Below are 27,603 nucleotides of genomic sequence, written 5' to 3'. Positions count from 1 at the left end.
AAAGAGAATGTACAATAGTAAATGATTAACACAATCTCTCAGGGAATTTAAGCGTAATACTGCACAGAAACTCTGCAGTGTGTGCCATCTTGTTCAGTATTCATCTTCGTAGCTGGACTAAGTATCAATAGACACAATAGTTAAAGCTGGCGGTTTTGCGTTTCTGGCACACCTAATACTTCAAGAGATACAAGTGTTCTTACAAGCCCTGCTTAATAAATACCATAGTATGAGGTCCAGTAAAAACTAATTGTGTTCCCTAATTGTTAAACAGGTAAACAGTGTTACAAAGGTGCACTATTCTCGTCTGGAAGTTTGTGTTATCCAATTGCAGCCACATGACCAGCAGATAGGAGTTACTTTCTGTGCACCTGGAATGGAGGAAAATAAATTACACTTTCTCCACCCTTGTATCATAGATATTTGTTCATTTCTCAGCTTTCTCTGTTTGAACCCTACACTAGTCTATGGACTTTTCCCATTTGTATTGGAATACAGGCCGAGTGTGGTGAGACAAAACTTGACGTTGAGGTTAATTGTTAATATGACGCAAACGGATGCCGAATCCATTACAGCTGCTTTAATTCCCAAATTATGAATTTAAATATCACTTTGTAAATCAATCCTCTCCTATCCTGAGGTAGGGGGTTTGTACGGAGGTATTCCATAGACACCATCAAATAGCCTTTCCGAACAGTGAAGATCAAGAATATTCAAAGGGGGTAAATTACAGTCAAGTCCAATCCTGTCCTCTTAACTACACACTTTCCAAGTGGACTATTGGTTGGTATCCTGTAGCAGAGATCCTGATTTACTGTAACCCCCATTCTTTCGCCTGGAAGTATTGAACCCAGTTCCAGAATTCATTCAGGGTTAATTTAACTTGGTGAAGCCAGCAGGTTGGACCCGGAGGTGACGATTTCTAGTCAGAGTGGCTCAGTCCTACACCATTTACCCATTGATGCAGCGGAGGATTTCAAAGCTAGAATGATAGAATACCTACAGTGCAGGAGGTCATTCAGCCCATCAAGCCTGCATCAACCCTCTGAAAGAGCACCCTACCGAGTCCCACATCCCCACCCTATCCCCATCTAGCCTTTTGGATACTAAGGGGCAATTTAGTATGGCCAATCCACCTAACCTGCACATCTTTGTACTGTGGGAGGAAACCGGAGCACCTGGAGGAAACCCATGCAGACACGGGGAGAAAGTGCAAACTCCACACAAGTCACCCAAGGTCGGAATTGAACCCAGGTCCCTGGCGCTGTGAGGCGGCAGTGCTAACCACTGTGCCGTTTTGCCACCCAAAGCTGCAGGAAGTCAGATGCTGCAGTGGACCTTGGGCAGCGTGGGTAAACTGAACCAACCAGTAAGTTCAGTAAAAACCTCGTTACCCAGAGAGCAGTTAGAATGTGGAACACACTTCTTCAAATAGTTGAGGCAAAAAGCCCAAGTGTATCTAAGGGGAAGCCAGGTAAGCACATGAGGGAGAAAGGATTATAAGGTTACATGGAGTAAAATGAAGAGGGATGGGCTATCTCATATGAAGTATGAAGCTTACATGCTAGCTGAGCCAAATGGTTTCATTCCGGACGGTAACTCCAATTCTAGGTAATTAGCATTACATGTCTGATTTTACAACAACTTATAACTTCTACTTTGCATCATCAATGAACTGAGTTTAATCAGTGTGTCTCAGTAAACTGGGTTATTGTTATATCTCTTCGAATGGATGATTTAAGAACCGGGGTGTGTGTGTGTGTCGGGGTGGGGGGGGGGGGAGAGAAAGAGAGAAGACTCCATCAACTGTTACTCTGGATAAGGAAAGGCGCAACTTATCCAATATGAGATCTCAAAATAAAGCTAGTCCCCTTGGAATAAAATAGTTTTAAAGAAAACAATTCTTTTAACCTTGACTTTAAAATAAGTTTTTGAATATTGCATCAAAAGTGAATTGAGGTTACAAAACAGTTGAAAGTGATAGGGACTGACATTATCAAAAGCAGCATTTTATCCATAGTTGTTCAATGTAATATAGCTTATTTACAACCAAACTTGTATTGCATTCAAATGGTGGAACACTTAGTGATTTATAATAAGATGATTACAAATAGGCACAAGGACAAATAATTAAAAGCCTGAGGTCAAGAGGTTACTTTTGCGGCAGGAAAATAGTGTAGTTTGCTCTGGCTAAGTTAAATTAAAATTGATAAATCTTCAACAGGGCTGCTTGCAGTGGGAGGAAGAGATGTATCTTTTAAAAATGAAAACAGGCATGCTGCTTTGGATTGGAGCAGAACCTAACTGAAGGACTAGGGTAGAATGCAGATGGAGTGGATGGAAGAGGGAAGCAGCAGAGGCAATGCTGAAACACAGCTGGACCTTCAAATGGAGTACAAGGTGTCGTGAGCTCACAGGTTCTTTAAACAGAGGAGCTCAAGGCTTGTGAAGAACCCTGCAGGTCATGTCGACAATAAAGCACTGCAAATATAATTGCATTTAATCTCATTACCTGTGTGTGATAATCCCAAATTTGAAAAACAAGTTTATTTCCTCAGTTGAGGCTGGGTAAGAAATAGGATGGCATTTGTCTCATTATTTTTATAGCTATATTATTTTTATTTTCCTGAAATAGGATTGACATAATGGATGGGGTGATTGCTGAAGAGAAAGATTTTCTACAATATCATGGCTGAATTAAAAAAAACTTAAATTAGAAAGGTAAAAAGAGAGACAAAGAAAACAAACTCAAATGTTCACTTCATTACATAGGTATTGAACCAAAATAAAATACAATTAGCTAACTTTTCAAAACTGGTGTTTTGACTGTATTCACTATAGGTGTTTTAAAAACATAGTGCTTATATTTTATTCTAATTATGATAGATGATGAAATATTGCTGTACTTTCAGAAGCCCACGTACCCCCTCCCCTTTAAAAGAAATATTTGATGCATAAAAGCCACAATATATGCTACTTCTACCAAAGAATAGATAAATTAAAAAGAGTCTGCTCCTGTTCAACTTCATTTAGGCAAACGCCAAGCAGGCGAAGACACAGGAAACCTGTCTTCTGAAACCAGGGCTGTCAAAAGTTACTTCATGGAATTGTAGAACAGTTCCAGTGCTGAAGGAAACCATTTGACCTGGTGAGCCTGTGTCAAGTCAGGTGTCCCATGATTCCCATATGCCACACATATCTTCCTTCAGTCCAAAATGGGGCAGCACGGTAGCATTGTGGATAGCACAATTGCTTCACAGCTCCAGGGTCCCAGGTTCGATTCTGGCTTGGGTCACTGTCTGTGCAGAGTCTGCATGTCCTCCCAGTGTGTGCGTGGGTTTCCTCCGGGTGCTCCGGTTTCCTCCCACAGTCCGAAGATGTGCAGGTTAGGTGGATTGGCCGTGATAAATTGCCCTTAGTGTCCAAAATTGCCCTTAGTGTTGGGTGGGTTTGCTGGGTTGTGGGGATAGGGTGGAGGTGTTGACCTTGGGTAGGGTGCTCTTTCCAAGAGCCGGTGCAGACTCGATGGGCCGGGTAGCCTCCTTCTGCACTGTAAATTCTATGATAAAAATTTGGTTTCAATAATTTACTAGCCTGTGTGAATTTAACCAGTTCAGAGGTGGAACAACCAAACAGTTTATTTTAAATTTTTAAATTCATTATGGGGATGTGAGCATCGCTGGTAGGGCCAGCATTTACTGCCCATGCCTAATTGCCTTTGACCAGAGTTGTTTGCTAGGTCATTTCAGAGTCAACCACATTGCTGTGGATCTGGAGTTACATGTAGGCCAGGCTAGATAAAGGTGGTAGATTTCCTTCCCTAAAGGGCATTAGTGAACCAGATGGGCTTTTACAAGAATTGACAATGGTTTTGTGGTCATCATTAGACTTTTAATTCCAGATTTTTGTTGAATTCAAATGTCACCATCTGCCTTGGTGGGAATCAAACCCAGGTCCCCAGAGCATTACCTTGGATCTCTGAGTCACCGCCTCCCGTGAGATACAAAATATTAGCAGCATTATGTCTCATTATACCACATGTCCTGTCAGTCAGTGGTTAATAAATGTCCAGAACCACTGATATGTACAACTAAGATAAAAGATCTATAACATAAATCATAAACATTCAAGATATAAGACATCAGGTTTATTTTCTTGAATTCCTTTCTGCTCAGGACACTTTATATTAGACAAACTGATCAACACCTCAAGAAATTTTAAAATCTGTTACAGAGCTTTCAAGATCATGTATTTTCTAATATATCCTCAATCAGCTGGGGTGATAGATTTTAAATCCAAAAGTAAAAGACTGTGGGCGTTGGAAATCTGAAATGGAAATACTGAAAATATGCAACAGATGCTGCCTGACCTGCCTAGTATGTCCAGCATTTTGTTTTTAAGATTTAAAATCCCATTCAATACATTTTTAAACTAAAGGAATGCTCCCACCATATAGTACATGGCAAGTTTGGTGTTGTCAGCTTGCACAATATTGTTAGCATGCGTATGATTTTGGACTCTCTGCATATCGGCAAAGTTTACAGGTAACACTACCCAAATAATATCCAGAGTGACATTTTAGAAGACTATCATTGAATTAAACACTTTGTATGATATAAGCATTTGGTTTATATTCAATTTGTTAGACTCAAAATAAATAAAGCTTGATGTATTTCATTACACTTTCTACAACTATATTTAGAATTAAACAACATAGGAAGAATGGCATCAGTATATACATGACTTGAGTACTGAAGCAAGTTACAATCTCTGGGAATAGTGTGTTCATAACGTCAAGCCCCAAAGTTTAAGGCAAGTTTCATTAACACGATGTTAAATTCTCACTCAGTTTTTTTCAATTTAATCAATGCATCTGCGTACTGAAACTCTGGACTGTTTTCATATTCAAGCATGTCGAGTGCCACCTCACAGCTCTCCTTCACTACACGTTCTCCATCATGTAGATATTCTTTTAATACGTCCACACATGGTTCTTTGGCAATGGATCCTAAAGCTTCTGCACACTCATGACGGACCATAGGATTTTCATCTGCTTTTTTTAATGCTGTTATAAGTTGCGGAATACTGGCATCATGCTGCATCTGGCCAAAGACGTAGCCAATTTCGTGCCGAAACAAAACACTGTTACACTGCAAACCTGCAGGGAAATGCACATAAAATTATAGGTCATCACCTAAATTCAAATCAAATTTATATCTGGAAGTGCTTATGTAGAAGATCTGGCACATTTAAATTTGGAAAGTCATTAATGGTACTGTGTTAATGTGTAAATAATAAGCCAACTTCCTGAACTGTGGGTTTATTTTCCAAAAGTCTAAATAAACAGCTAAGTTTTCTACAGCCTTTCTACAAGAGTCGACCGGTTACCAAATGTCAACAACACCCCAAAATGTGGACTTAATAAGATTTTTCAACAGGAATGCTAGCAGGCCTACCAGAATCCTGCTGCCTTAAGTAGCTTCTAGTGTAGGCCTTGGAGAAAATAATAGGCTCTCTCCATTGGCTCTCCACCCCACTCAACTTACCAAACGAATGCTATGATATGAATTGATTATAAATTGATCAAAGTTTCATCTGCTTTAATTAGGCTTTAGGGCCTCATCTACTTTAGAAGATGGCTGTGATAGACAGGATAAAGTTACTCTTTACATTAAAAGTTAATTTAGACTTTAGGTACTATAGTGTGGAACAATTTAGACGTTAGCTACAATAGGGTGTGTCATGTTTGAGTTTGCCTTTTGTAATTTTCAAAAGGATTTTCCAAAGTCTGGGACGAGTACTATATTTCAGCCCCATGGAGATGTACCATTTTGCAATTAGATCCCTTAAGAGGAGAAAGTGTTCCACTAACTACAGCTATAGCCTTAGCATACAGCATCTCACTAGGGAATATTATATATTTACCTCTCGGCAGCCGACGAGAAGATATCCAAACTGTCAAAAGCAATGAGAAGCTTGTGCCTTCCCAAGATTTGAAAACATGATAGTACATGAAAATATCGTGGGATGATAAAAGCAACAAACCGCTTTTAAAAAAATATTTAAAGGAAGCAAAGAAGAACTTGCATTTGCATAGTGCGTTTCTCAATCTCAGGACATTCCAAAGCACTTCATGGTCAATGTACGGAAATGCAGCACCCAATCAGAGCACAGCAAGATTCCATCTGAAATAAGTCTTAATAATTTGTTTCAGCGATATTGGCTGAGTGAGAAAGGTTGGATAGGACACTTAGAGCATGCTGCTTTTAAAAATTCAAATAGTGCCACTGGATCTCTGAGAATCCCAGGCAAGGCCTCAGTTTAACGTTTCATCCAAATGGCAGTACTTCAAGCAGCAAAACCTGCCCAAAGTACTGCATTGAAGAATGTCAGCCTACATAATGCGGTCAGGTCAGGTGAGGCCATAACATTCTGATTTAGAGGCGAGAAAACAAACACTGATAAAATACATACCATCCCCCAAGGCCAAGACTGCTTCTCTACTTCCAATATTCCGCAGGGCAAACATCGCTCGGTATCTGTCGAACAAGGGCAAGGATTCATCCAGGAGAGTTTCCTTCAACTTCTTAATATCTTTCTCCAGAGCTGGGGGAGCAGGATCAATTGAACAGTACTGGCTTTCCCTCTGGTCTTTGTTGTTCTGAAGCCATTCAATTCGTCTAACTGCCAGCTGGCAAGTTTCAGCAACCTAAATATTTCAAAACAAATTACCCATTTAAATGAAGTGCAGGAGAGCCACTTAGTAGACTGCAAGGTACCAAAGTAAATTAAAACAATTCGGTCTCCCTAAAAATTATGGAGGAGCACCATTGTAAGATTCCATCAAAATGAACTGCCAAATGATCAAGGGCTTCACCAGCATCCCATGGTCCACTGGGTATTTTTGTTTGTAATGGTAGTTAAACAGCCCCAATGGGGTTGTCACATTCTCCTAAGTTGGATCCCACAATTTTATAATTTTTCCAAATAAAAATAAACTCTTTGTTGAAAACAGCAACTTGATAAATGAGAGAGAATGTATTTGTGGGTGTACATCAGCAGGTTGTGTTCTCTTGCTCTCTCCCCACCTTCCCGGAGGGCCAACAAAGTTTTACTCAGGCTCACTCATACCTGTCATTACAAGATTCAGATCCCAAATCATTCCAAAGATGTGGTTAGGTGGATTGGCCATGGTGAATTGCCCCCAAGTGTCCAAAGGTTGGGTGGGCTTACAGGGATAGGGCAGGGGTTCGGGCCTAAATAGGGTGCTCTTTCGAAGGATCAGTGCAGACTCGATGTGTCGAATGGCCACCGTTTACACTGTAGGGATTCTATGATTACCTGAAGACGGGCACATGGGACCTTAACTGAATTCAAAGCACTCGACACTACAGCTGTTATTTGATCTAATCTGTTCTGTTTAGTGAACACAGCTTTGTTTTTACAAGTCTCTCATCATTACAACATGCTTTTATCCTACATTGTTCTTCTGAATCCAAGCTGCGACTTTTCCATTGTTCCAATATAATAGGATAGCCAAAAGACACAGAAATCCAACTATGATCTAACCAATATTGTACAAAACACAGCTTCACCTTTTTGATTTTGTACTTAGAAATCATAAGTCTCAAAGGTCTTGTGATGTTGAGCACAAGCATCAGCACTTCTGCTTACTGTGCTTGATGACCACATTGTTAAAAAATTACTTGATACCTTCTAATTAGGCCTGTTATTCAGAAAGCCACATTGCTGTTAGAGACTTAATGCCACTGTTTCGGATGGATCAATAAGTAGCATTTTGTAAAAGAGATTAGTTTCCCCAAATTCTATAGATGTAGTTGCATCATTTATTTAGACCAGGTTCAAACACACCTAAATTTCAAATACATCATGAAAATATTTCTGGAAACTGAAACCTTATACACTGAAACACAAGCAATGCAAAAAATGGTTTCAGATCTCGTGGTTCCCCATAGTCACTGGATGGCATTCTGAAGAGGGAGTTCTGGTTTACATTTTTCACCCCAGTCTGAAGCTAATAACATGCCACATGTGCCTTGGAATCATCCAAGTTGAACACAGAACAGAATATTTAATTTGAAATTGTATACTGCTGTACATTGAACAATGAAAGAAACTGAAATCAATAACTTCCAGTTAGGATCCAGGAACATAAAGGCCAGATTTGTTAATGTTTGTTGTGGCACTTTTGAAGCCCATTAAGCATTCAACAGAGGTATTGGTGTGGGGTGGGGTGGAAGCAGGCCTAACAACGGAAAAGGAGTACTCAAAGTAAAAATGGCTGTGAAGCTGTGCTGGTACTTTATAATACAAGCTGTCATTAAATGGCTGTTTTCTCCTTCTCTATAGGTTCCCAACCTCAATATGCTTTTAGAAGGTTATTCATGGAGGCCCGCCTTCTCAACATTGCCCCTCACCCAAGGTGTGGTGGTCCTCAGGTTAAATCACCACCAGTCAGCTCGCCCCCCTCAAAAGGGGAAAGCAGCCGATGGTCATCTGGGACTATGGTAACTTTACACTTACCTACTTTTAGATTCTAACTTTCTATCAAATGTATTCCACTTTCTTGTTGCATTATTCCTGGCTGTCATTTCATTTTTGTTGGCATGAAATAGGGAACGTGCCTTGGATAATTCCTGAACTTAAGTCTTATTGTTAGCACTTTCTGATGTATGTGGATCAGAGATGACCTGCAAAGCTCAAGAACTGGAAACAAATTTGTATTTGGGGGAAAATCCACAAGTGTTCTGGCCCTTTATGTTACAGCTTTTATCCCAGAAAAGTCACTGAGTTACTGGCTGGTACAGTTCACAAAGGTGATATAGAACTATGCTCAGCAGCAATGCTGAGGAGGGGCATAGTTCTACCAAGAGGACATTTTAAATACTAAATGTCCCATGGTTCAATTAAATACTCCTGTTACCAAATGCATTTAACAGCAATAAGATTTTTATCCCATATACCTTGTTTACTGAGAGTGAACAATGGTCAAATGGAAGTGGGGAACCACACATCAGGAGAAGGGAAAAATTAGACAAAAAGACAGAATATAAACTGATCTTGAGGACAGAAATACAGAAAGAGGGAGAACACAATATTTTAGGCACTTGTATTTATACAGCAGCACAGCATAATAAAACATCCCAAGGCATTCCGCAGGAGTGTTCTAAAACAAAGTTTGATACCAAGCCACGTAATGAGATATATGGGTAGATGATCAAAAGCCTAGTCAAAGGGGTGAGTTTTAAAGAGTGCAGTAAAGGATGAATGAGAGATAGAAAGGGAGAGGGATGAAGACAGAAAGGGAGGGACAATTCCAGCGTTTTCAGCCTTGACAACTGAAGGCTCCATCGCCAATAATGCAGCAATTAAAACTAGAGTGCAGATACTGGAAGATTGTGGGGCTGGAGATTGGACAGAGAGGGATTTGAAAGCAAGGATGAGAATTTAAACAGACTTTGCTTAACCAGAAGCTAATTCAGGTCAGTGAGCACAAGGGTGATCAGTGAACAGAAACTTGGCGAGAGCTCAGACACAGGCAGAATTGTGGATGACCTCAAGTTTATGGAGGGTAGAACATAAGAGGCTGAACAGCAGTGAGTTGGAATAGTCTAATGTAGATGAAACAAAGGCATGGACGATGATTGCAGCAGATGAGCTGAGGCAGGGATGCAATTGGGCAATGATACAGAGGTGCAAGTCAGCAGTTTTGGTGTTGATGTAGTCAGAAGCTCATCGTAATGAAAATATGTACCCATGAAATGAAATTAAAATATTCTTACTTCTATCACTGGATCATGTGAGTAATGTCTCAATAGTTCAAGGACCTCTGGTTTTCCAATAGCTCCCAATGCCTCACCTGAAAAAATAGAAACAATATTTTAAAATTGCAATCCAAATAGATCCCAGAAAAAAATGTAAACATGTATCCACTGCAGCAGATTGTGAACTGATTAAATGAGTACAGGCACAAAGTTGTAATTGAAGGATATAGATCTGCTTGGAGGCTGTTACCAATAATTTCCTGCAGGGCTCAGGATGGTTTTCATTGATGATTTTGATGTCTGTGTTGGGGATTGATCCACAAGTTTGCATAATATCAAATGTGTGGGATATACATACATAATATAACAAATAAATATATATATTGGTGCGCACAAGGGCAGATGAAAAGAATATATTTGCACTCTACACCAACAGAAAGCCACTGATGAGAAATAGAAAGGCTTGCATTTACAAATCATTTTTCACAACCAAAGGATTTAAAGCCAATGAAGTACTTGTGAAGTGTAGTCACTGTTGTAATTTAGGAAACACTGCAGATAATTTGTGCTCAGCAAACTCCCACAATACGAGTAGTCTGCTTTTTGTGGTGTTGAATTAGATAAATATTAACCAGGACACAGGGAATATCTGCCCTGCTCTTCTCTGAAATAGCACCTGGGGATCTTTTAGATCCACCCAAGCAGGAAGGCCGGGCCTAGGTTTAACATCCAAAAGACCGCATCTCTAGCAGTGGGATGCTTTCTCAGCTTTGATTTTTGTGCTCGTGCCCTGAACTCATAACCTTGTGCTTCGGAGGCGAGTGTGCTACCAAAGCCACGGATAGATACGAGAGCGTTTTCCTACATCAGTCTTCGCCACCAACTTTGGCAGCGAATTCCAGATGCCCACTACCCTCTGTTACTGAAACAACTTTTTATCCAGTTTGCCACATTACCCTGTATTCCATGGGCTTTGAATTTTTTGACCAATCTGCCATGTGGGACCTTGTCAACGCCTTGTTAAAATCTCCGTACACAACACCCACCACACTACACTTTCTGTCACTCTCTCAAATAATTCAATCAAATTTGTGAGGCAAGACCTTCCTTTAACAAATCCATGCTGACCATCCCTGACCAGTCCATGGCTGCTATGTGACAGTTAATCCTCTCTCTCAGGATTGATTCTACTAATTTGCCCAAAAATGCAAGACTAACTGGCCTATAATTATTTGGCTTTTCCTTCAATCCCTTTTTAAACATTGGAACCACGTTTGCATTCTCCAGTCCTCCGGTACCTCCCCTGTATCTAGTGAGGATTGGAAAAATCACCCTCAGGGCATCTTCTATCTCCCCCCCTGAACTCCTTCAACAGCATCGGAAACAGTCCATCTGGCCCTGGTGACTTATGAACTTTCGGGGATTCCAGCCTTTCGAATCTTTAGTGTTGTTCATAGATAGTTGGAAGACATGAGGGGAGATTGTAACTCACTCAAAACCCATTCACTTAAGAGCTAAAAATCAGGCCTATGGTGTTTCATGAGGAAGTGGATCTCCAATAATGTTGCAACCAGTAAATAAGCAATAGATTGGAGGGGATGTGGAGCATTTATGGGCAATTGGATAGCTTGTGGCTAGGGAAGTGAAATGAACACCTTAGGGAAAGATATTGAGTACCAGCATATCAGCAGCACGAGGACAGTAAAGGAAATTAATAGCTGGGAGCTCAAGAATGGATGAGGAATTATTGCATATGGATGTTACTGGTACTAGAGATTAGATACATAGCAAGCTCAGATACAACTCAAACAGAATATTTACATTTAAAAGACAGATTATGGTAATCAAGTCCTATACATTTACCTGAGCAGTTTACAAGCAATGAGTTTCTAACATTCATATTCCAGCTATTGTGTTGTCAGCTTGGCTCAGTCATAGAAGGTTGCTCAAGTGACTGAGGCAGTACAGCATTGTCAGAGATGTCATCTGTCAAACGAGGAGTTACAGCGAGGTTCCATCTGTTTGTTCATGTGGGTCTAAAAGATTTCACTGCACTATTTGAAGAAAAGCAGGGGAGTTCACTCAGTATCCTGGCCAATGTTTATCCCTCAATCAACACCATCAAAACCGATGAACTCATTATCTATTGCATTGCCATTTGTGACTTTGCTGTGTTTGCTTGTGTAACAACAAACAACATAGTTACATTTTTAAAGGCGCCTCAATGGCAGAAAAACAGAAATCCTCAGGCAACCCGTTTTAAATTATGAACAACACCCCACACACCCTCAACATTGTTATTCAACCCGAATATTTAATATTGACTGAGATTCTGAATATTAAAATTTAACCAGTATATAATCACACACAGATCCCAAAAAAGATAGCTGCCTCAGATCAAAAGCTATAAAATAAAATAAAAATACTGTGGATGCTGGAAGCCTGAAATAAAGGCAGAACATACTGGAAAGGCTCAGCAGGTCTAGCAACATCTGTGGAGAGAAGCAGAGTTCACATTTTGAATCTATAGAAAGTGTATTTCATGACCTCTGGACACTTCTAAGCATTTCAGTCAATTAAGTACTTTTGAAGTGTAGTCACTATTGCAGTGCAAAAACAACTTGTATTTATATAGTAGTAAAGTACATTAGATGCTGGAAATCTGGAATAAAAGCAGAAACTGCTGGGACATACTGTTGGGATGGTGTTGGCTGCAGAACATGTCTTAAAGAAGTCTTAACAGCAAGTCTTACTAAAACTACTTGCAAAATATACAGTAAAGGGTACAAGCATGGAACTCTCCATCTTTGATCTGACATCTCTGATCAACACTATGTTGATCTTAGGTATAGGTCAAGTGCCTTTTTACTGTGAGGGGCAGTACTGTACTCCTATTAACCCAATGTATGACATAGAACATACAGTGCAGAAGGAGGCCATTCAGCCCATCGAGTCTGCTTCACTCACTTCCACCCTAGCCCCATAACCCAATACGCCCTCCTAACCTTTTTGGACACTATGTGCAATTTAGCATGTCCAATCCACCTAACCTGCACATCTTTGTACTGTGGGAGGAAACCCACACAGACACGGGAAGAATATGCAGACTCCGCACAGACAGTGACCCAGTGGGGAATCGAACCTGGGACCCTAGAAAGACATGCATTGTATTGTATTTGTTTTATTGTCACATGTACCAAGGTACAGTGAAAAGTATATTACTGTACATACTCAACATGAAACATGAAACATTAACAGTTTCTACCTCCACAGATGTTGAATATCTTCGGCATTGTCTGCTGCCAATTATATAGTGTGTTAACATCAGCACGGGTGGCACTTCACAGGAACAAAGTGCGACATGTAAAGAACCTTTCCACATTTTAAATTGTTTTCTAATGGGAAGGGGACATGGAAAAAGCCAACAGCAGGCCACTTGGTTCTCTCCATAGATGCTGCCTGACCTGATGAGCATTTCCAGCCTACTGTTTTAATTGCAGATTTCCTGCATTCGCAGTGTCTGCCGTATTAGATAGCCTGCTTTCAGCCTCCCAGTGTTTCTCGGGTCAACACCTGACCAGCACTTCACCTGCTTCGTGTCTAACCATGGGCTCCTGGCTCTGGTCCTGCAGCACCCGGCCCAGGATGGGGATGGCGCGCTGGTCCTGCATCTGCCCCAGGCAATAGGCCAACTCGTGCTTCAGCAGCGCCGACTCGTCCCCGAAGCCCCGGGAGATCCACTCGATGGCGAGCGGGCCGCCCAGGTTGCGGAGGGTGAACAGCGCCCGAAAGCGCTCCTTCAGCGGCCTCGCCGCATCCACCAAGATCCCCCCGATCGACTCGGCCGTCTTCTCATCCAACATCTCGGACCGCTCCAGGCCCACGTGACTCCGATGCCCCAGCATCCTCTCGGAGCCCATTGGACTCACCCATTGAGCTGAGTCCGGGGGAGTGCGGCGGGGTTGCACCAATACATATTAGGGGGGCGGTTCGACTACATTTCCTGGCATTTGGAGCAAGTGGAGGAAATTATACTCAATTCACTCCCTACAAAAGCCACATTATGATAAAACACTGCATTTCAATTCGTAAAAATCATTAGAAAAATATTACATTAGAAAAAGATTATAAAATAGGTTTGATTTCCAGCCTGAAAGCTGATCCAAATGATCTCAGTTGGCTCTAAACAGCCTCTTGAACGGACGAAGGAAAATCAGTTGAGAGCTCCTGAAGGTCACTGTCATTCACTGGCTCCCGATAGAAAATTATTCTGAAATTATGGAGTATGAAGAACATCCATGTTCAAATAGATTTCTGACAGTTGCGATTTAAGCTCATACACAAAGCCTGGCCAATACTTAGACAAGTATTGTCTAAGTATTGCGACAACGAATGAACGGACATCGCGCAACAATCACCAGGCAGGAATGTTCCCTTCCAGTTGGGGAACACTTCAGCAGTCAAGGGCATTCAGCCTCTGATCTCCGGGTAAGCGTTCTCCAAGGCGGCCTTCAGGACCCGCGACAACGCAGAATCGCCGAGCAGAAACTTATAGCCAAGTTCCGCACACATGAGTGCGGCCTCAACCGGGACCTGGGATTCATGTCGCATTACATTCATCCCCCACCATCTGGCCTGCAAAATCCTACCAACTGTCCTGGCTTGATACAATTCACACCTCTTTAACCTGGGGTTACCCCATCTCTGGATCTGTAAAGATTTAATCACCTGCTAATGCTCACATTCCGAGCATTGTCTGGCATCTTTGAATTTGTCTATATATGTGTTTCTGGAACAGACCTCTGCATTCACCTGAGGAAGGAGCAGCGCTCCGAAAGCTAGTGACATCGAAACAAACCTGTTGCACTTTAACCTGGTGTAAGACTTCGTACTGTGCTCACCCCAGTCCAACGCCGGCATCTCCACATCAATACTTAGACAAGGTAGTGGAGGGCTGATGCACATAGAATCATAGAATTTTCAGTGCAGAAGGAGGCCATTCGGCCCATCGAGTCTGCACCGGCTCTAGGAAAGAGCACCTACCCAAGCCCACACCTCCACACTATCCCCACAACCCAGCAACCCCACCCAACTCTTAAGGGCAATTTTGGACACTAAGGGCAATTTAGCATGGCCAATCCACCTAACCTGCACATCTTTGGACTGTGGGAGGAAACTGGAGCACCCTGAGGAAACTCACGCAGACACAGGCAGAACGTGCAGACTCCGCACAGGCAGTGACCCAAGCCGGGAATCGAACCTGGGACCCTGGAGCTGGGAAGCAATTGTGCTAACCACTATGCTGCCCACTGTGGGATTGTATGCCAACTAAAGTATAGCACCTTAAACAAGGCACATATAGGAGTGTTATGGGATGCTCTCCGTCTGCCTGTCTGAATAGCAGCTCCAACAACACTCAAACTTGATACCATTCAAGACAAAGCAGCCTGCTTGATTAGCATCCCACCATCACTAAACATTTACTCCCTCCATCATCGGTGCACAATGGGAGCAGTGTGTACCATAAGCAAGATGCACTGGAGCAATGCGCCAAGGCTCCTTCACCAGCACCTTCTGAATCTGTGACCTCTACTACCTATTGTTTATTGTCCCTCGAGGCCAGGGTGATCATGTTCATAATCTGGGGTGTTTGATACTATTCTGATGGATACATAGGTGCTGTTGAGGGCGATCTATGCCTGGAAGGTTCTTCTGCAAACAGAACAGGGTACAGTTGATTGAGTTTTGGATAAGCTATTGGCTCAAAATTTCCTCTCTGCTTCTGATATTTGCTTGCTTTTAAAGAAGGCTGCACCCTTTTTTATTTGGTTGCACCAGGTGCAGAAATCTTAGGCGAGCATCTCCCAACTCACCGGTCGATATCAAAACTCCTAAGCAAAGCATTCAGAGTACTATTGTAGCACTTCACTAAATGACATGACCCAGACTCAAATTGTCCATAGAAGATTTGCACTGTTAAGCAAGTGTCAGGTATTCAGGCTAAATGGCGAACCCAACTTAAATTGGACCATTGCAATATAGTGTGGATGCTTGACATGACAGCTCAGGTGAGCACCTCACCATCTAGTGTTTTGTTCTGCCATTGGATCTTCAGAAGCTTCTGAAAGCAGCTCAAATGAAAGTGGTTGGGTTTCTTGGCATGACACTGGTACACAGTCCACGTCTCGCATGCTAGAGCAGAGTGGGCAGGGCTATTTCTCTCTAGTCTTTCAGTTTTGTAGGCAGAGTTAACCCTCTTCATTCTCAGGCTGATGTTTGACGTCTGCCAAAGGCTACACTTTGAAAATTCTTACATGTGCCTCAGCGTCAATATAGACAACTCAAGAGAGTGTGTTGCCAAGATGAGTGAACCTATCCATTGCTGAAAGGTTAAAGTTAGAGATTGAAGCCTTGGGTTTGAGTGCTTTCTTGGAGCAAGCGGATACATTACTTCAATTTTCTTTGTGCTGATCATAAAACGGAAGTTTCACATGCATTGGAGAGCATGTCCATGATACATTGGAGTATGCTCAAACTTATTGAAGTTCTTTGAGGAAGTAACATGTGCCGCGGAAGAAACTGGTGGATGTACTGCACTTTAATTTCCAGAAAGCATTTGATAAATTGGCATGCTAAAGGATATTGCAGAAAATAAAGGTTCATGGTATAAGAGGAAACATTTTGGCATGGATAGAAGATTGGCTGGCTAACAGGAAGCAGAGAGTCGGCATAAAGGGGTCATTTTCAGGTTGGCAAGATGTAACAACTGGTGTACCACGGGGATCAGTGCTGGGGCTTCAACGGTTTACATTTATATAAAGGACTTGGATGAAGGAATGGTTGCCAAATATGCTGATAACACAAAGATAGGTAGGAAAGTAAGTTGTGAAAAGGACATTAGGAGTCTACAAAAAGATATAAACAGGCTAAGTGAGTGGGCAAAGACCTGGCAAGTGGAGTCTAATGTGGAAAATGGGATATTTTCCGTTTTGGGAGGAATAACAAAAAGAAGCATATTATCTAAATGGTGAGAGATTGCTGAGCTCTGAGGTGCAGAGGGTTCTGGGTGTCCTAGAGCATTAATCACAAGAGATTAGTACGCAAGTAATTAGGAAAGCTAATAGAATGTTCTCATTTATTTTGAGATTGGATACAAAAGTAGGGAGGTTATGCTTCAGTTGTACAGGGCATTAGTCAGACCATATTTGGAGTACTGTGTACACTATTGGTCATCTTATTTAAGGAAGGATGCAAATGTATTAGAAGCAATTCAAAGAAGGTTTACCAGACTAATACCTGGAATGGAGGGGTTGTCATTTGAGGAAAGGGTGGATAGACTAGGCTCGTATCCACTGGGGTTTAGAAGAGTAAGAGGCGACTTGATTGAAATAGGTAAGATCATGAGGGACCTTGAGAAGGTGATTATGCAGAGAATATTTTCTTTTGTGCGAGAATCTAAAACTAAGGGTCGTTGTTTAAAAATTAGGGGGCACCCATATAAAATGGAGATTTTTCTCTTGGAGATTGTGAGTCTTTGGAACTCTTTTCCTGAAAAGACAGTGGAAGCAGAGTCTTTGAATATTTTTAAGGCAGAGGCAGATAGATTCTTGGAAGAGATGGGGTGATAGGTTATCAGGGGTATGCGGGTTGCAGGTTATCAGGGCTTTTGTGGGTTGCAGGTTATCAGGGGTATGCGGGTTGCAGATTTGAGGTTACTATCAGATCAGCCATGATTTTATTCAATGGCGGAGCAGGTACAAGGGGCTAAATGACCTCTTGCTCCTTGCTCACATGTTCATATTGCTTGGCCAACACTATTCCAGCAGCTAGTGCATAGTCATCAGTGTGGTGATTCTCCCTTTAAGGGCAACACAGCAGCAGATTAAGGGTCACATGGCCTGTGTAGCCTTTAAAAGGGACAATCACCACAATCAGCAAACAGAAAATCATAAAGTGTATCCACCTACCACCTAAAATAAGTAAAAGTAAAGTCATCATAGTCCCAGATGACCGTAGGCTCATTTCCCCTTTGAGGGGGAGAGCTGATTGGCGGTGGTTTAACCTGAAGGTCACCGTACCTCAGACAAGGGGCAAAGTTGAGAAGGCGGGCCTTCATGAATAAAGTCAACCAGTACGGAACCCACGCTGTATCACAAACCAGCTGTCCAGCCAACTGAACTAAGCTGGCCCACCTACCACCTAGAACAAGGACAGCAGATGCATGGAAACACCATCCTGACTTGGGAGCTAAAATTCTGTTCTTTTACTGTTGCTGGGTCAAAATCCTAGAACTCCCTTCCAAACAGCACTGAGGGTACATTGCATGGACTGCAGCAATTAAAAGAAGACAGTTCACCACAACCTTATCAGATGCTCACATCCTTTGAAAAATTAAAATAAGGAGAAAAGATTTTAAAATTATTTAGCTCAAAAATTGATTAATGTAGTACAAAATAAATTTGCATTTATGTTGATTTGATTTATTGTCACATGTATTTGTATAAGTGAAAAGTATTGCTTCTTGCATGCTATACAGACAACGCATACCGTACATAGGGAAAGGAGAGACTGCAGAATGTAATGTTAGTCATAGCTAAGGTGTAGAGAAAAGATCAACTTAATACGAGGCAGGTTCATTCAAAAGTCTGTTGGCAGCAGGGAAGAAGCTGTTCTTGAGGCGGTTGGTACATGACCTCAAACTTTTGTCTCTTTTTCCTGACAGAAGAAGGTGGAAGAGTATGCCCGGGGTGCGTGGGGTCCTTAATTATGCTGGTTGTCTTTCCGAGGCAGCGGGAATTGTAGACAGTCAATGGATGGGAGGCTGGTTTGCGTGATGGATTGGGCTACGTTCATGACATTTTGTAATTTCCTGCGGTCTTGGGCAGAGCAGGATCCATACCAAGCTGTGATACAACCAGAAAGAATGCTTTCTATGATGCATCTATAAAAATTGGTGAGAGTCGTAGCTGACATGCCAAATTTCCTTAGTCTTCTGAGAAAGTAGTTGTTGGTGGGTTTTAACTATAGTGTCGGCATGGGGGGGGGGGGGGGGGTGGTTGTTGGTGATCTGGTCACCTAAAAACTTGAAGCCCTCGACCCTTTCTACTTCATTCCCATTGATGTAGACAGTGGCATGTTCTCCTGAAGTCGATGACAATCTCCTTCGTTTTGTTGACATTGAGGAAGAGATTATTGTCATCACACCAGTTCACCAGATACTCTATCTCATTCCTGTACTCTGTCTCGTCATTGTTTGAGTTCCTACCCACTAGGGTGGTGTCATCAGCAATTATATAGTGCTTTCACATCTGTGGGACATCCTTAAGAGCTTCACAGCCAATAAACTATTTCTGAAGTGAACATAAATGTTGCAGCAATGTGTTTGTATAAAGTCCCAGAACTGCCAGTGCAATGGGTGCCCAACTAATTTGTTTTAGTGATGATCATAGAACAGAAATGTTGGCCAGGACAAAAGCTAAGATTTACCTGCTTTTCAAATAGTGCCAAGGATCTTTTATATCTACCAGAGGTTTTTTCTAATATTCATTCTTGGGATGTGAATGTCACTGACAAGGCCAGCATTTATTGCCCATTCTTAATTGCACTTGAGAAGGTGATGGTGAGCTACCTGCAGTACATGTGGTGTACATATACTCATAGTGCTGTTAGGAAGGGAGTTCCAGGAGGCATCTCATTGAAAAGACTGTGCCCTCCAACAGTGCAATATTTCTTTACCATACTGAATTATCATACTGGATTATAAACTTAATTACTAGAACACAACATGAAGCTGTGGCCTTCAAACATTGAAACATGTGTGCTATGACCGATCAAAGGAATAGCGACCAAAGATAACAGCAATAAAACAAAATGTACTCTGAAACATTCACAATAAACATCAGTGATAGATTTACAAATTGCAAGTGGAGGCATTTCAACGGGCCACTATGTAATACAGCTAGTGGTTGATGATCTACACACATCATGTGACCAGATTGAAATGTATATTGCTGAGCAATGTTGCCATATTGGGTGTAAATGCTACAGTGAGGATGCTTCAGTACAGCTGGATTAAGAAAAACAAACTGACAGGATGCTTGCTCTTCTACAGTATCCAGTGACTCCTATTAAAAAGGATACACAGATGCCACAAGGAAATCAAACACAGCTGTAATGACTTGATTCAGTTTATGTTTACACCCAAAGATTTGTGCACTCCTGCACAAGATAAAAACATTTGCCAGCCTGATAGGTGATCTTTGTCTCCTCTATACCATGTCCCTTTACTATATCCTTCCACAATTTCCTTTTCCGTTTCGTACATATTTTTCCATCCAAATTGTGTTAATTCTTCTGCTCCAAGTCACTTTTCATGTGCTAATAAATTTTAATCTGAAAAAAATCATGCCCCAGCCCTCCTGATACTTCTGATGGAAATCCTGCATCTATCATTTGTTTTGGATCTTCCAACCACTATTGGAAACAAATTTTCATTGCTCAATATCTTTCAAAGTTTTGAAAACCTAATTCCTTTCTCCTTCTCCAAAGAGAAAACCCCAGTTTGAGCTAATTTTCGTAATTACAACTTTGCATTTTACTGGATCTTACTTTTACCTTTGTGACATCCACTTTCTATAATGAGATAGCCAATACTCATGGAATGGCTAAGGGTCATAAGGAATCAAATCATGCTGTTGAGTCCATGCTGGCTCTCTGCAAGTGTAATTCAGTGAATTCCATTCCTTTGCACTTTCCCCATAACCTTGCACATGTTTTATCTTCAGGTGCTTATCCAATTCATTTTGGAAGGCAATTAAATCTGCCTCCACCAGGCTCTCAGTGGAAAATAAAAATATTTTCCCCATGCTGCTTTTGGTTCTTTTGTTAATCATTCTGAATCGATGTTCTCTGGTTCTCGTCCCTTCCTCCAAAAGGACAGTTTCTCTCTATCGATTCTGTCTAGGCATTACAATCACTGAATGCATCTGTATCAACATCCTGTGGGTTGCCATTGACCAGAAACAGAACCGGACCAGCCATATAAATAATTTGGCTACAAGAGTAGATCAGAGGTTGGGAATTCCGTGATGAGTAATTTGTTTACTGACTCCAAAGCCTGTCCACCATCGACAAGGCACAAGTCAGCATTGTGACCACTTGCTTTGATGAGTGCATCGAACAACACTCAATTAGCTTAACACCATCCAGGACAATCCGCTTTATTGGCATCCCATCTACCACCTTACACATTCACTGTTTCCATCACTGACAGTGGCAGCAGTGTGTAATAGCGACAAGATGCACCAAAGCAACTTCCAACCTCTACCATCTGGGACAAGGGTAGCAAATGCAAGGGAATACCACCACCAGCAAGTTTCCCTTTAAACCACACACCATCCTGACTTGAAACTTGCCATTCCTTCATTGTCGCTCAGTCAAAATCCTGAAATCCTTCCTAACCACTTTGTGAGTGTACCTACACCACACGACTGCACCACCACCTTCTAAAGGGCAGTTCGGGGATGGGTAATAATTGCTGGCCTAGGCATCGATGCCCATATTCTATGAAAGAAGTAAAAAAGAACCCTCATGATCTTGAGTGCAGAGCAGGCCATTCAGCCCATCGAGTCTGCACCAACCCACTTAAGCCCTCACTGCCACCCTATCCCGTAACCCAATAATCCTTCCTAACCTTTTTTGGGGTCACGAAGGCAATTTATCATGGCCAATCCACCTAACCTGCACGTCTTTGGACTGTGGGAGGAAACCGGAGCACCCGGTGGAAACCCACGCAGACACGGGGAGAACGTGCAGACTCCGCACAGTGACCCAGCGGGGAATTGAACCAGGAATCCTGGCGCTGTGAAGCCACAGTGCTATCCACTTGTGCTACCGTGCTGCCCACACGAATACCTATATCAAATCTCTCAACTCTTCTCTAAGGAGTACAACTCCAGTTGTTCCAATCTAGCTACATAACTGAAATCCCTCATCCCTGGAACCATTCTTGTAAACCTTTTCTGCAATGACTCTAAAGCTTTCACTTCCTTCCCATTTTGCCCTGAATTGGACATACTACTCCTATTGAGGCCAAACCAGTCTTTTATAAACGTTCATAACTTCCTTGCTTTTGTAAGCTATGCCTCAATCTAGAAAGCCCATGGCCTCATAAGCCTTTAAAACCAAGTTTTCAATCTGCCCTGCCACTGATTTGTGCATATATATGCATTCAGATCTTCCTGGTGCAGAACCTCCTTCAGAACTGTAACCTTTATATTCCTCTCCTTATTCTTTTTATCAAAATGTCTCACTTCACACTACTCTTAAAGTTAAACATACTTTGTCTTTAACAAATCCATGCTGGCTTTGCTTAATTAATCTACCGTAGTTCCTTTTTCTCCTGAGCTTTGCAAAATTTCAGCTGGTCCAATTACAAATACAACATCATTTTCTTGCTTTTACATTCGATGCTCCATAAAAAATTTTAAATTCCATTTGTGTTTCATGACCATTTCTACCTGCACTTGTACCTTTGAAATACGCAGATCTTTCTGCCATTAACCATATGTCACCTAACCATTCATTCTATTAGCTTATGTCCTTCTGCAATGTTAATTTATCTAGTTTTCTCTCCTATGCTCCTTTAACTAATTTAAATTTTGTTTCGTTGTGTACCTCATTTAAAAAAACGCATGAAGTCAAAACAAGTTCTGCAACAACAAATATCAGCCACTCTTCTGAACTGCCTTAGATAAAGTTTTTAAACTTCCTCTAGGCATTGGGTCTCAAAGCGAGTATGATACAAGCATGGTTAATTTGTATTTTAGCTCCTGACACAATAGCTTTTTGCCCACAAACAAGGGGCAGGCGTAGGCCATTCAGTCCCTCAAGCTACTCTGGCATTTAATCAGGTCATGGCTGATTTGATCGTAACGTCAAATCAGCATTCCACCTGCCTCAGATAACCTATCACCCCCTTGCCTTAAAAATATTCAAAGACTTTGGATGAAGACGTTCAACCCTCCGAGTGAAAGAAATTGCCTAATTTCTGTGTTAAATAGGTGAGCCCTTATTTTTAAACGGCGGCCTCTAGTTCTACATTCTCCCACAAGAGGAAACATCCTCTCCACATCCATCTTCTCAAGACCCCTCAAGATCTCATGTTGTAGTTTGTATTTGGTGGTAGAAGTAAAACAAACCCCATCCTTTACAAATGATTTCCTGAAACTAACTTTGCTCTTACCTTTCCTGTGTGTTTTCCTTCATTTCTTTTAAAGTTTTCAACTTAATCTACTAAATCCACTGATGTGTTTTGTATATTTTTGTTTGGTAGTTTATTCATGCATTTTGTATTTTTCATTTTATCCTCACCAGAAATTCAAATGTTCTTTTGATTTTCTAATCTTTAACTTTCTGGTTAAAGAACTTTGCTAATAATTGTACAAAGCACGATTACAAATAATAGAGATGTTGTTAAACCAAACTTGACTGAAACAGAAATTTCTCGAACTGAGCATACAAATAAAATATTCTTAAGGATGAATCTCAGCTGCTATTCAGGTTTCAGCAGCTGCAAGTTTAACCAACTTATTGCAAGATGCCATATATGTGCAGGAACAAATAAAATAGATTTTACCATTATTAAGTGTTTTATTGCTACGGCATAACAGTACACAATATCAAGACATTCCTAGTCAGTGACAAAAATCATATTGAAAAATTATCATACATTATTTACAGTTTCTATAAATGCTACTCTTACAACCTAAAACTGAAATGCTAACATTTAGCTTTCCTTTAGACCCATAAAGTAGGTAGACAATACCTGACGAATTTCTTCAGCTTGCCGATCAACCGTTCTATCTAACACTATTTGATTTGGCTGAGCAAATTCCTCCTGTCCAAGAACACCCAGCCAGTCATTATTGAAACCATCATTATGTTTTTCACAGATATTGTGAAGAATGCAGCAGGCAGTGATCATTGTTGGGATCAGTTCAAGGCTACAGTCATTCCTCTTGAGAAGACATTGCCAACGTGCTTTGAGCCGTCCAAATGCATCATCTATCACAGCGTGAGCTTGGCTTAACCTGTAGTTAAACACAAGTTGATGTTGTGATAGTTTTGCTGTTTCTGAATAAGGCTTCAGGAGCCATTCCTGTAGTGGGTGTGAAGAGCTGCCTATCAGTAGGTATTTCATTGGTGTTCTCAGAATATTTTTGGAGCAGTCAGGGAACAATCTTCCTTCAGTAGCCATTCTCCATAGATCTGAATTCCTCAAAATTTTTGTGTCAAGAGAACTCCCAGAAAATCCAGTACAGACATCCCAGAAATTCCCAGTGTCATCAACTACACCTTGTAACACAACTGAATGCCATCCCTTTTTGTTTAGGTAATCTTTGTGATATTGTGGAGGGGCAATGATGGGTATGTGGCAACTATCAATGGCACCAACACATTGGGGAAAATCCCACTTTCGGTCAAACATCTGAGCTATTGTTTCAAATTCTTGATTAGAAGGCATCCTAAGATACAAAGGCTTTAAGAGAGACACAATGGCATGACATACTTCTCTTACACATTTACAAACAGTTGATCGGCCTATCCCAAACAAATGACTGATAGTTCTGTATTCTACATTAGTAGCAAGTCGCCAAAATGCCACTGCAACTCTTTTTTCCAGGGGCAGCGCAGGACGAAGGTGGGTATTTCGACGAGAAACCATGGGTTTCAGCTTATTACAGATATGGAAAAATGTTTCCTTAGACATTCTGAAATTTTCGAGCCAATCATTTGGCTGAAAATCCTTCATCACCACACGTTCCCACCAGTCCGAACTTCTTGGCTTGCACCAGATTCTTGTGCGACAGTTACACCTGCTGCCTCCACGTGCCATCACCATCTGCAAACATCAAAGAAAAATACTGTTGCAACTATACTCCTTAAATGTTCAGTAATACTGCAAGATTCGAGAGAGATCTTTATTTAAAAGTTATAGTATAAAAGCCATATACTTTGACAACTATTTCCTGCTGAGGCATGCTGTGTACAAACATCATACAGGTATTCAAAATGAAAGACACGCATCATATGCGGTAATACAAATCACAGTCAAAATTTCCTCTTGGATGGATATCGTATTAACAAGATTGCTAAAAATAAGTAACTTTTGCTTTAAATCACTGGATATGTGGTCTTTAATCATTATACCAGGGGGACAAGTTAACCTAATTTAAAACAATTTAATTGCACGAGAAAATGTAATAGAGCTGTGTAGTTTTGAATGTGCTCATTGAAGACACTTGTCCACATTTTGTAGTTTTGTTTAGAAATAAAAAGTTGAATATAAAGAATCATGGAATGCAAAATGGCTATTTGGACCTATCAACAAGAATTTGCCTGCTTAGGAAACAGTGCAGAATGTCAAGATGTATACTACTTGTTTGTAATTTAATGCAATGGAATTTATTTTTTCTCAAACTCAACCAAATTTACAATTAGCAGGATTAAACTTTGGTGTGAATGTTCATTTCCCACAGGCACGGACTCCATTCCAAATGTAAATATGAAGGTTTCAATCAAAATTCAATTATGGTTAGAGGGAAAATTAATTAGATTCACATACAAACTGGTTTAATAATGCCTTTGCAATTTTTGCTTAGCGTTAAAGTTCTATAATTTCTTAATGCATAATTAGTTTTCAACTTTAAAAAACAATCATGAACAGAGTGATTGACAATATTCTTCCACTCTGGTGTACAAATGCAGTCTAAAATTCAAAGAAACTTCACATCCAAAGCTTCTGCTTTTTTTTTCATTTCAAACACCCAATGTCAGAGCCAGTTACTTCTAGATCACAGCCAATTGTAGCACTAAATTATCTACATTGTGGCCTGACAATAGCTTACATAGCAACAAAAGTAGCTGAAATAAATCTAAGAGGTGCACCCATACTATAATTTAACTGGGCCCTCAGTTAGCACACAGAAAATGAATCTAAACCTAATCCTAACGGAGCCGTTAGTAGCTCTATGCACTTAATTTCCATCCATATTCACAGTCCACCCTGTTTCTGAATAACCTTAAATAAGAAATACTACATCTGCAGGGTAGATATTTGTGAAAGGTTCGAATGCTACAGGACAGAAGGAGGCCATTTGGTTCGTGATACCGATTCCGTTTTTTTGAAAGGCATGTACATCTTTAATTTACGTCTTAACCAACATTAATCCTTTTTCCTATTCAGAAGCTGCTGTGGGGGCTGCTTCCATCACTTTCTGGTGAGCTTCTTCAATGTTCCAACCACTCACTATTTAAAAAGAATCCTAACCTGACTGGAACTAGCCCGATTTCAGTCATTATTGCGGAGTATTTAAAAAATAGGTCGCCTTGGTGTTTCATACCTGATGCTATTTAAATCGTATCGATAATCTGAGAATCTCCTTTCTTAAATAACCGGACCCAAAACAAAAAAGAAAATGCAGCTACCCGCCAAAGTCATTCACTTTACATTGCGAATCTGTCTGGGATTACAAACTCCAGTTGGGTTTCGGCTATGGCTGAGCAAGATAGAGTGAGCATGAACAAGTGTGAGAGCTTGAACAAGAGGCACCGCTTTGAATGGTTCTTCCTGGTCATTCGAACCCTGTTTTCAGGAGCTGGGGCCAAAGACGCGGACGCCGGTGAAAGTTTTGTCCTTTGTGTGGCCGCGCACATTTGTTTTTGAACACCCCATTTCCTCCTCCGCATACCAGTATCATTTTCCGCTGCCGCTGTTGGAAATACTGCCTCAATCTCAGCCTCCTCTGCGCGTCGTTCCTCCTCTCGACGTTCGCACTCTCATACTCGGCGCGGCGCTTCATTAAGAAAAATAGGAATAAAAACATCATAGGCAGCACCGTCTCCTCCGCCATGTTGACTGACCTGGGAAGTGCTCGGGTCCGGCTTCACACACCCACCCACCCTTCCCCTCCTCTCGGGGTCCCCGGAACACCCGCCATCTTCCAAATGGAACGGGATTCTCAGCGCTAACTCCCCCTTCCCGGGCTCCCTCTTTAGAGTGACTGAGGGAAGGAAAGAATAAAATAACCGCGGGATCCGAACTTTGGAAAGTTTATTCTATTTTATACCGATGTAGCTGGTGTTGATGGCGTAACCATGGTGACTCGGCTCCCCTCCCCTGACCTCACCGCTCCGCCCTCCCGCGTCGCCATGGCAACAACGCACTTCCGGTGGTGGTTTGAATCTCGGTGACGTCACAATAGTAACGGTCGTTCCGGCGCCGGAAGTGCGGTCGCCATATTGTCTGTGGGGCTGAGGAGTTGAAGTTGGAGCCGCAGGGAATTCGGTCGGGGGGGGTGGGAGGGTTCGGTACGAGGCTGGGGGCGGAGAAAGAAAGAATATTTCGGTGAGAAGCCGTGGTATGGGCATGATGTGAGGGCGAATCTTCATTAAGCTCCTTTGTCGAGGTTGGACAATCCGATATTGCAGGTACGGGGGAGATGGGAGGTAGAGTTAACGCTGTCACTCTGTACTATGGCCACTGTTGGTGCCCATGCCTAGTTTGGTGCCCTCACTCGCTGTAAAGGCGTTGATGGTCAACACCTACCATGTATTGGGCTGGTATGGATAAGTTTCTTCTCTGCACTGTTTTCGATTTGTAGATCCCGGCCCCCTTTTTCTTAAATTCGTTTGTAGCTGGATTTGGGAGTGCTCTTGGATTTATTTGGATTAAGAATAATGTGAAATAACTACTTTTGAAATACTGTAACTTGTTAATGTATGCAATTGCAGCAGTCAATTTGCGCGCACACATTTC

At 41.5% G+C, this 27,603-nt stretch overlaps 3 protein-coding genes across 5 annotated transcripts in view; 1 reads left to right on the top strand and 2 right to left on the bottom strand.

The window, feature by feature from the left end:
* Positions 1–4,132: 4,132 nt before the first annotated feature.
* On the bottom strand, positions 4,133–13,684 carry dohh (deoxyhypusine hydroxylase/monooxygenase). The gene is made up of 4 exons (XM_072482535.1): positions 13,375–13,684; positions 9,804–9,880; positions 6,475–6,709; positions 4,133–5,158 (listed from the first exon to the last, which is right to left on the bottom strand). The coding sequence occupies exons 1-4, from the start codon at positions 13,646–13,648 to the stop codon at positions 4,842–4,844; spliced, it is 903 nt and encodes a 300-aa protein (XP_072338636.1). The 5' UTR covers positions 13,649–13,684; the 3' UTR covers positions 4,133–4,841.
* A 9,731-nt stretch (positions 13,685–23,415) lies between these two features.
* LOC140395105 (uncharacterized) lies at positions 23,416–26,935 on the bottom strand. 2 transcript variants are annotated; one of them, XM_072482532.1, is made up of 2 exons: positions 26,537–26,935; positions 23,416–24,687 (listed from the first exon to the last, which is right to left on the bottom strand). In XM_072482532.1, the coding sequence occupies exons 1-2, from the start codon at positions 26,696–26,698 to the stop codon at positions 23,572–23,574; spliced, it is 1,278 nt and encodes a 425-aa protein (XP_072338633.1). In that variant the 5' UTR covers positions 26,699–26,935; the 3' UTR covers positions 23,416–23,571. The 2 variants fall into 2 exon arrangements, with proteins under 2 accessions (XP_072338633.1, XP_072338635.1); XM_072482534.1 differs by lacking the exon at positions 26,537–26,935 and adding an exon at positions 26,189–26,528.
* A 169-nt stretch (positions 26,936–27,104) lies between these two features.
* Positions 27,105–27,603, top strand: part of fzr1a (fizzy/cell division cycle 20 related 1a) — a 72,503-nt gene continuing 72,004 nt past the window's right edge. Inside the window, exon 1 of one of the 2 annotated variants that reach the window (XM_072482530.1) lies at positions 27,105–27,275. The gene's annotated coding sequence lies outside the window, so the exon portion shown is untranslated. The remainder of the gene's footprint in view (positions 27,276–27,603) is intronic. The other variant, XM_072482531.1, reaches the window with a different exon arrangement.

This window comes from Scyliorhinus torazame, chromosome 18 (genome assembly GCF_047496885.1).
Source record: "Scyliorhinus torazame isolate Kashiwa2021f chromosome 18, sScyTor2.1, whole genome shotgun sequence".
Lineage (NCBI taxonomy): Eukaryota > Metazoa > Chordata > Chondrichthyes > Carcharhiniformes > Scyliorhinidae > Scyliorhinus > Scyliorhinus torazame.
Note: the sequence above shows the minus strand (reverse complement) of the source record. Positions and strands in the feature narration are given on the sequence as shown.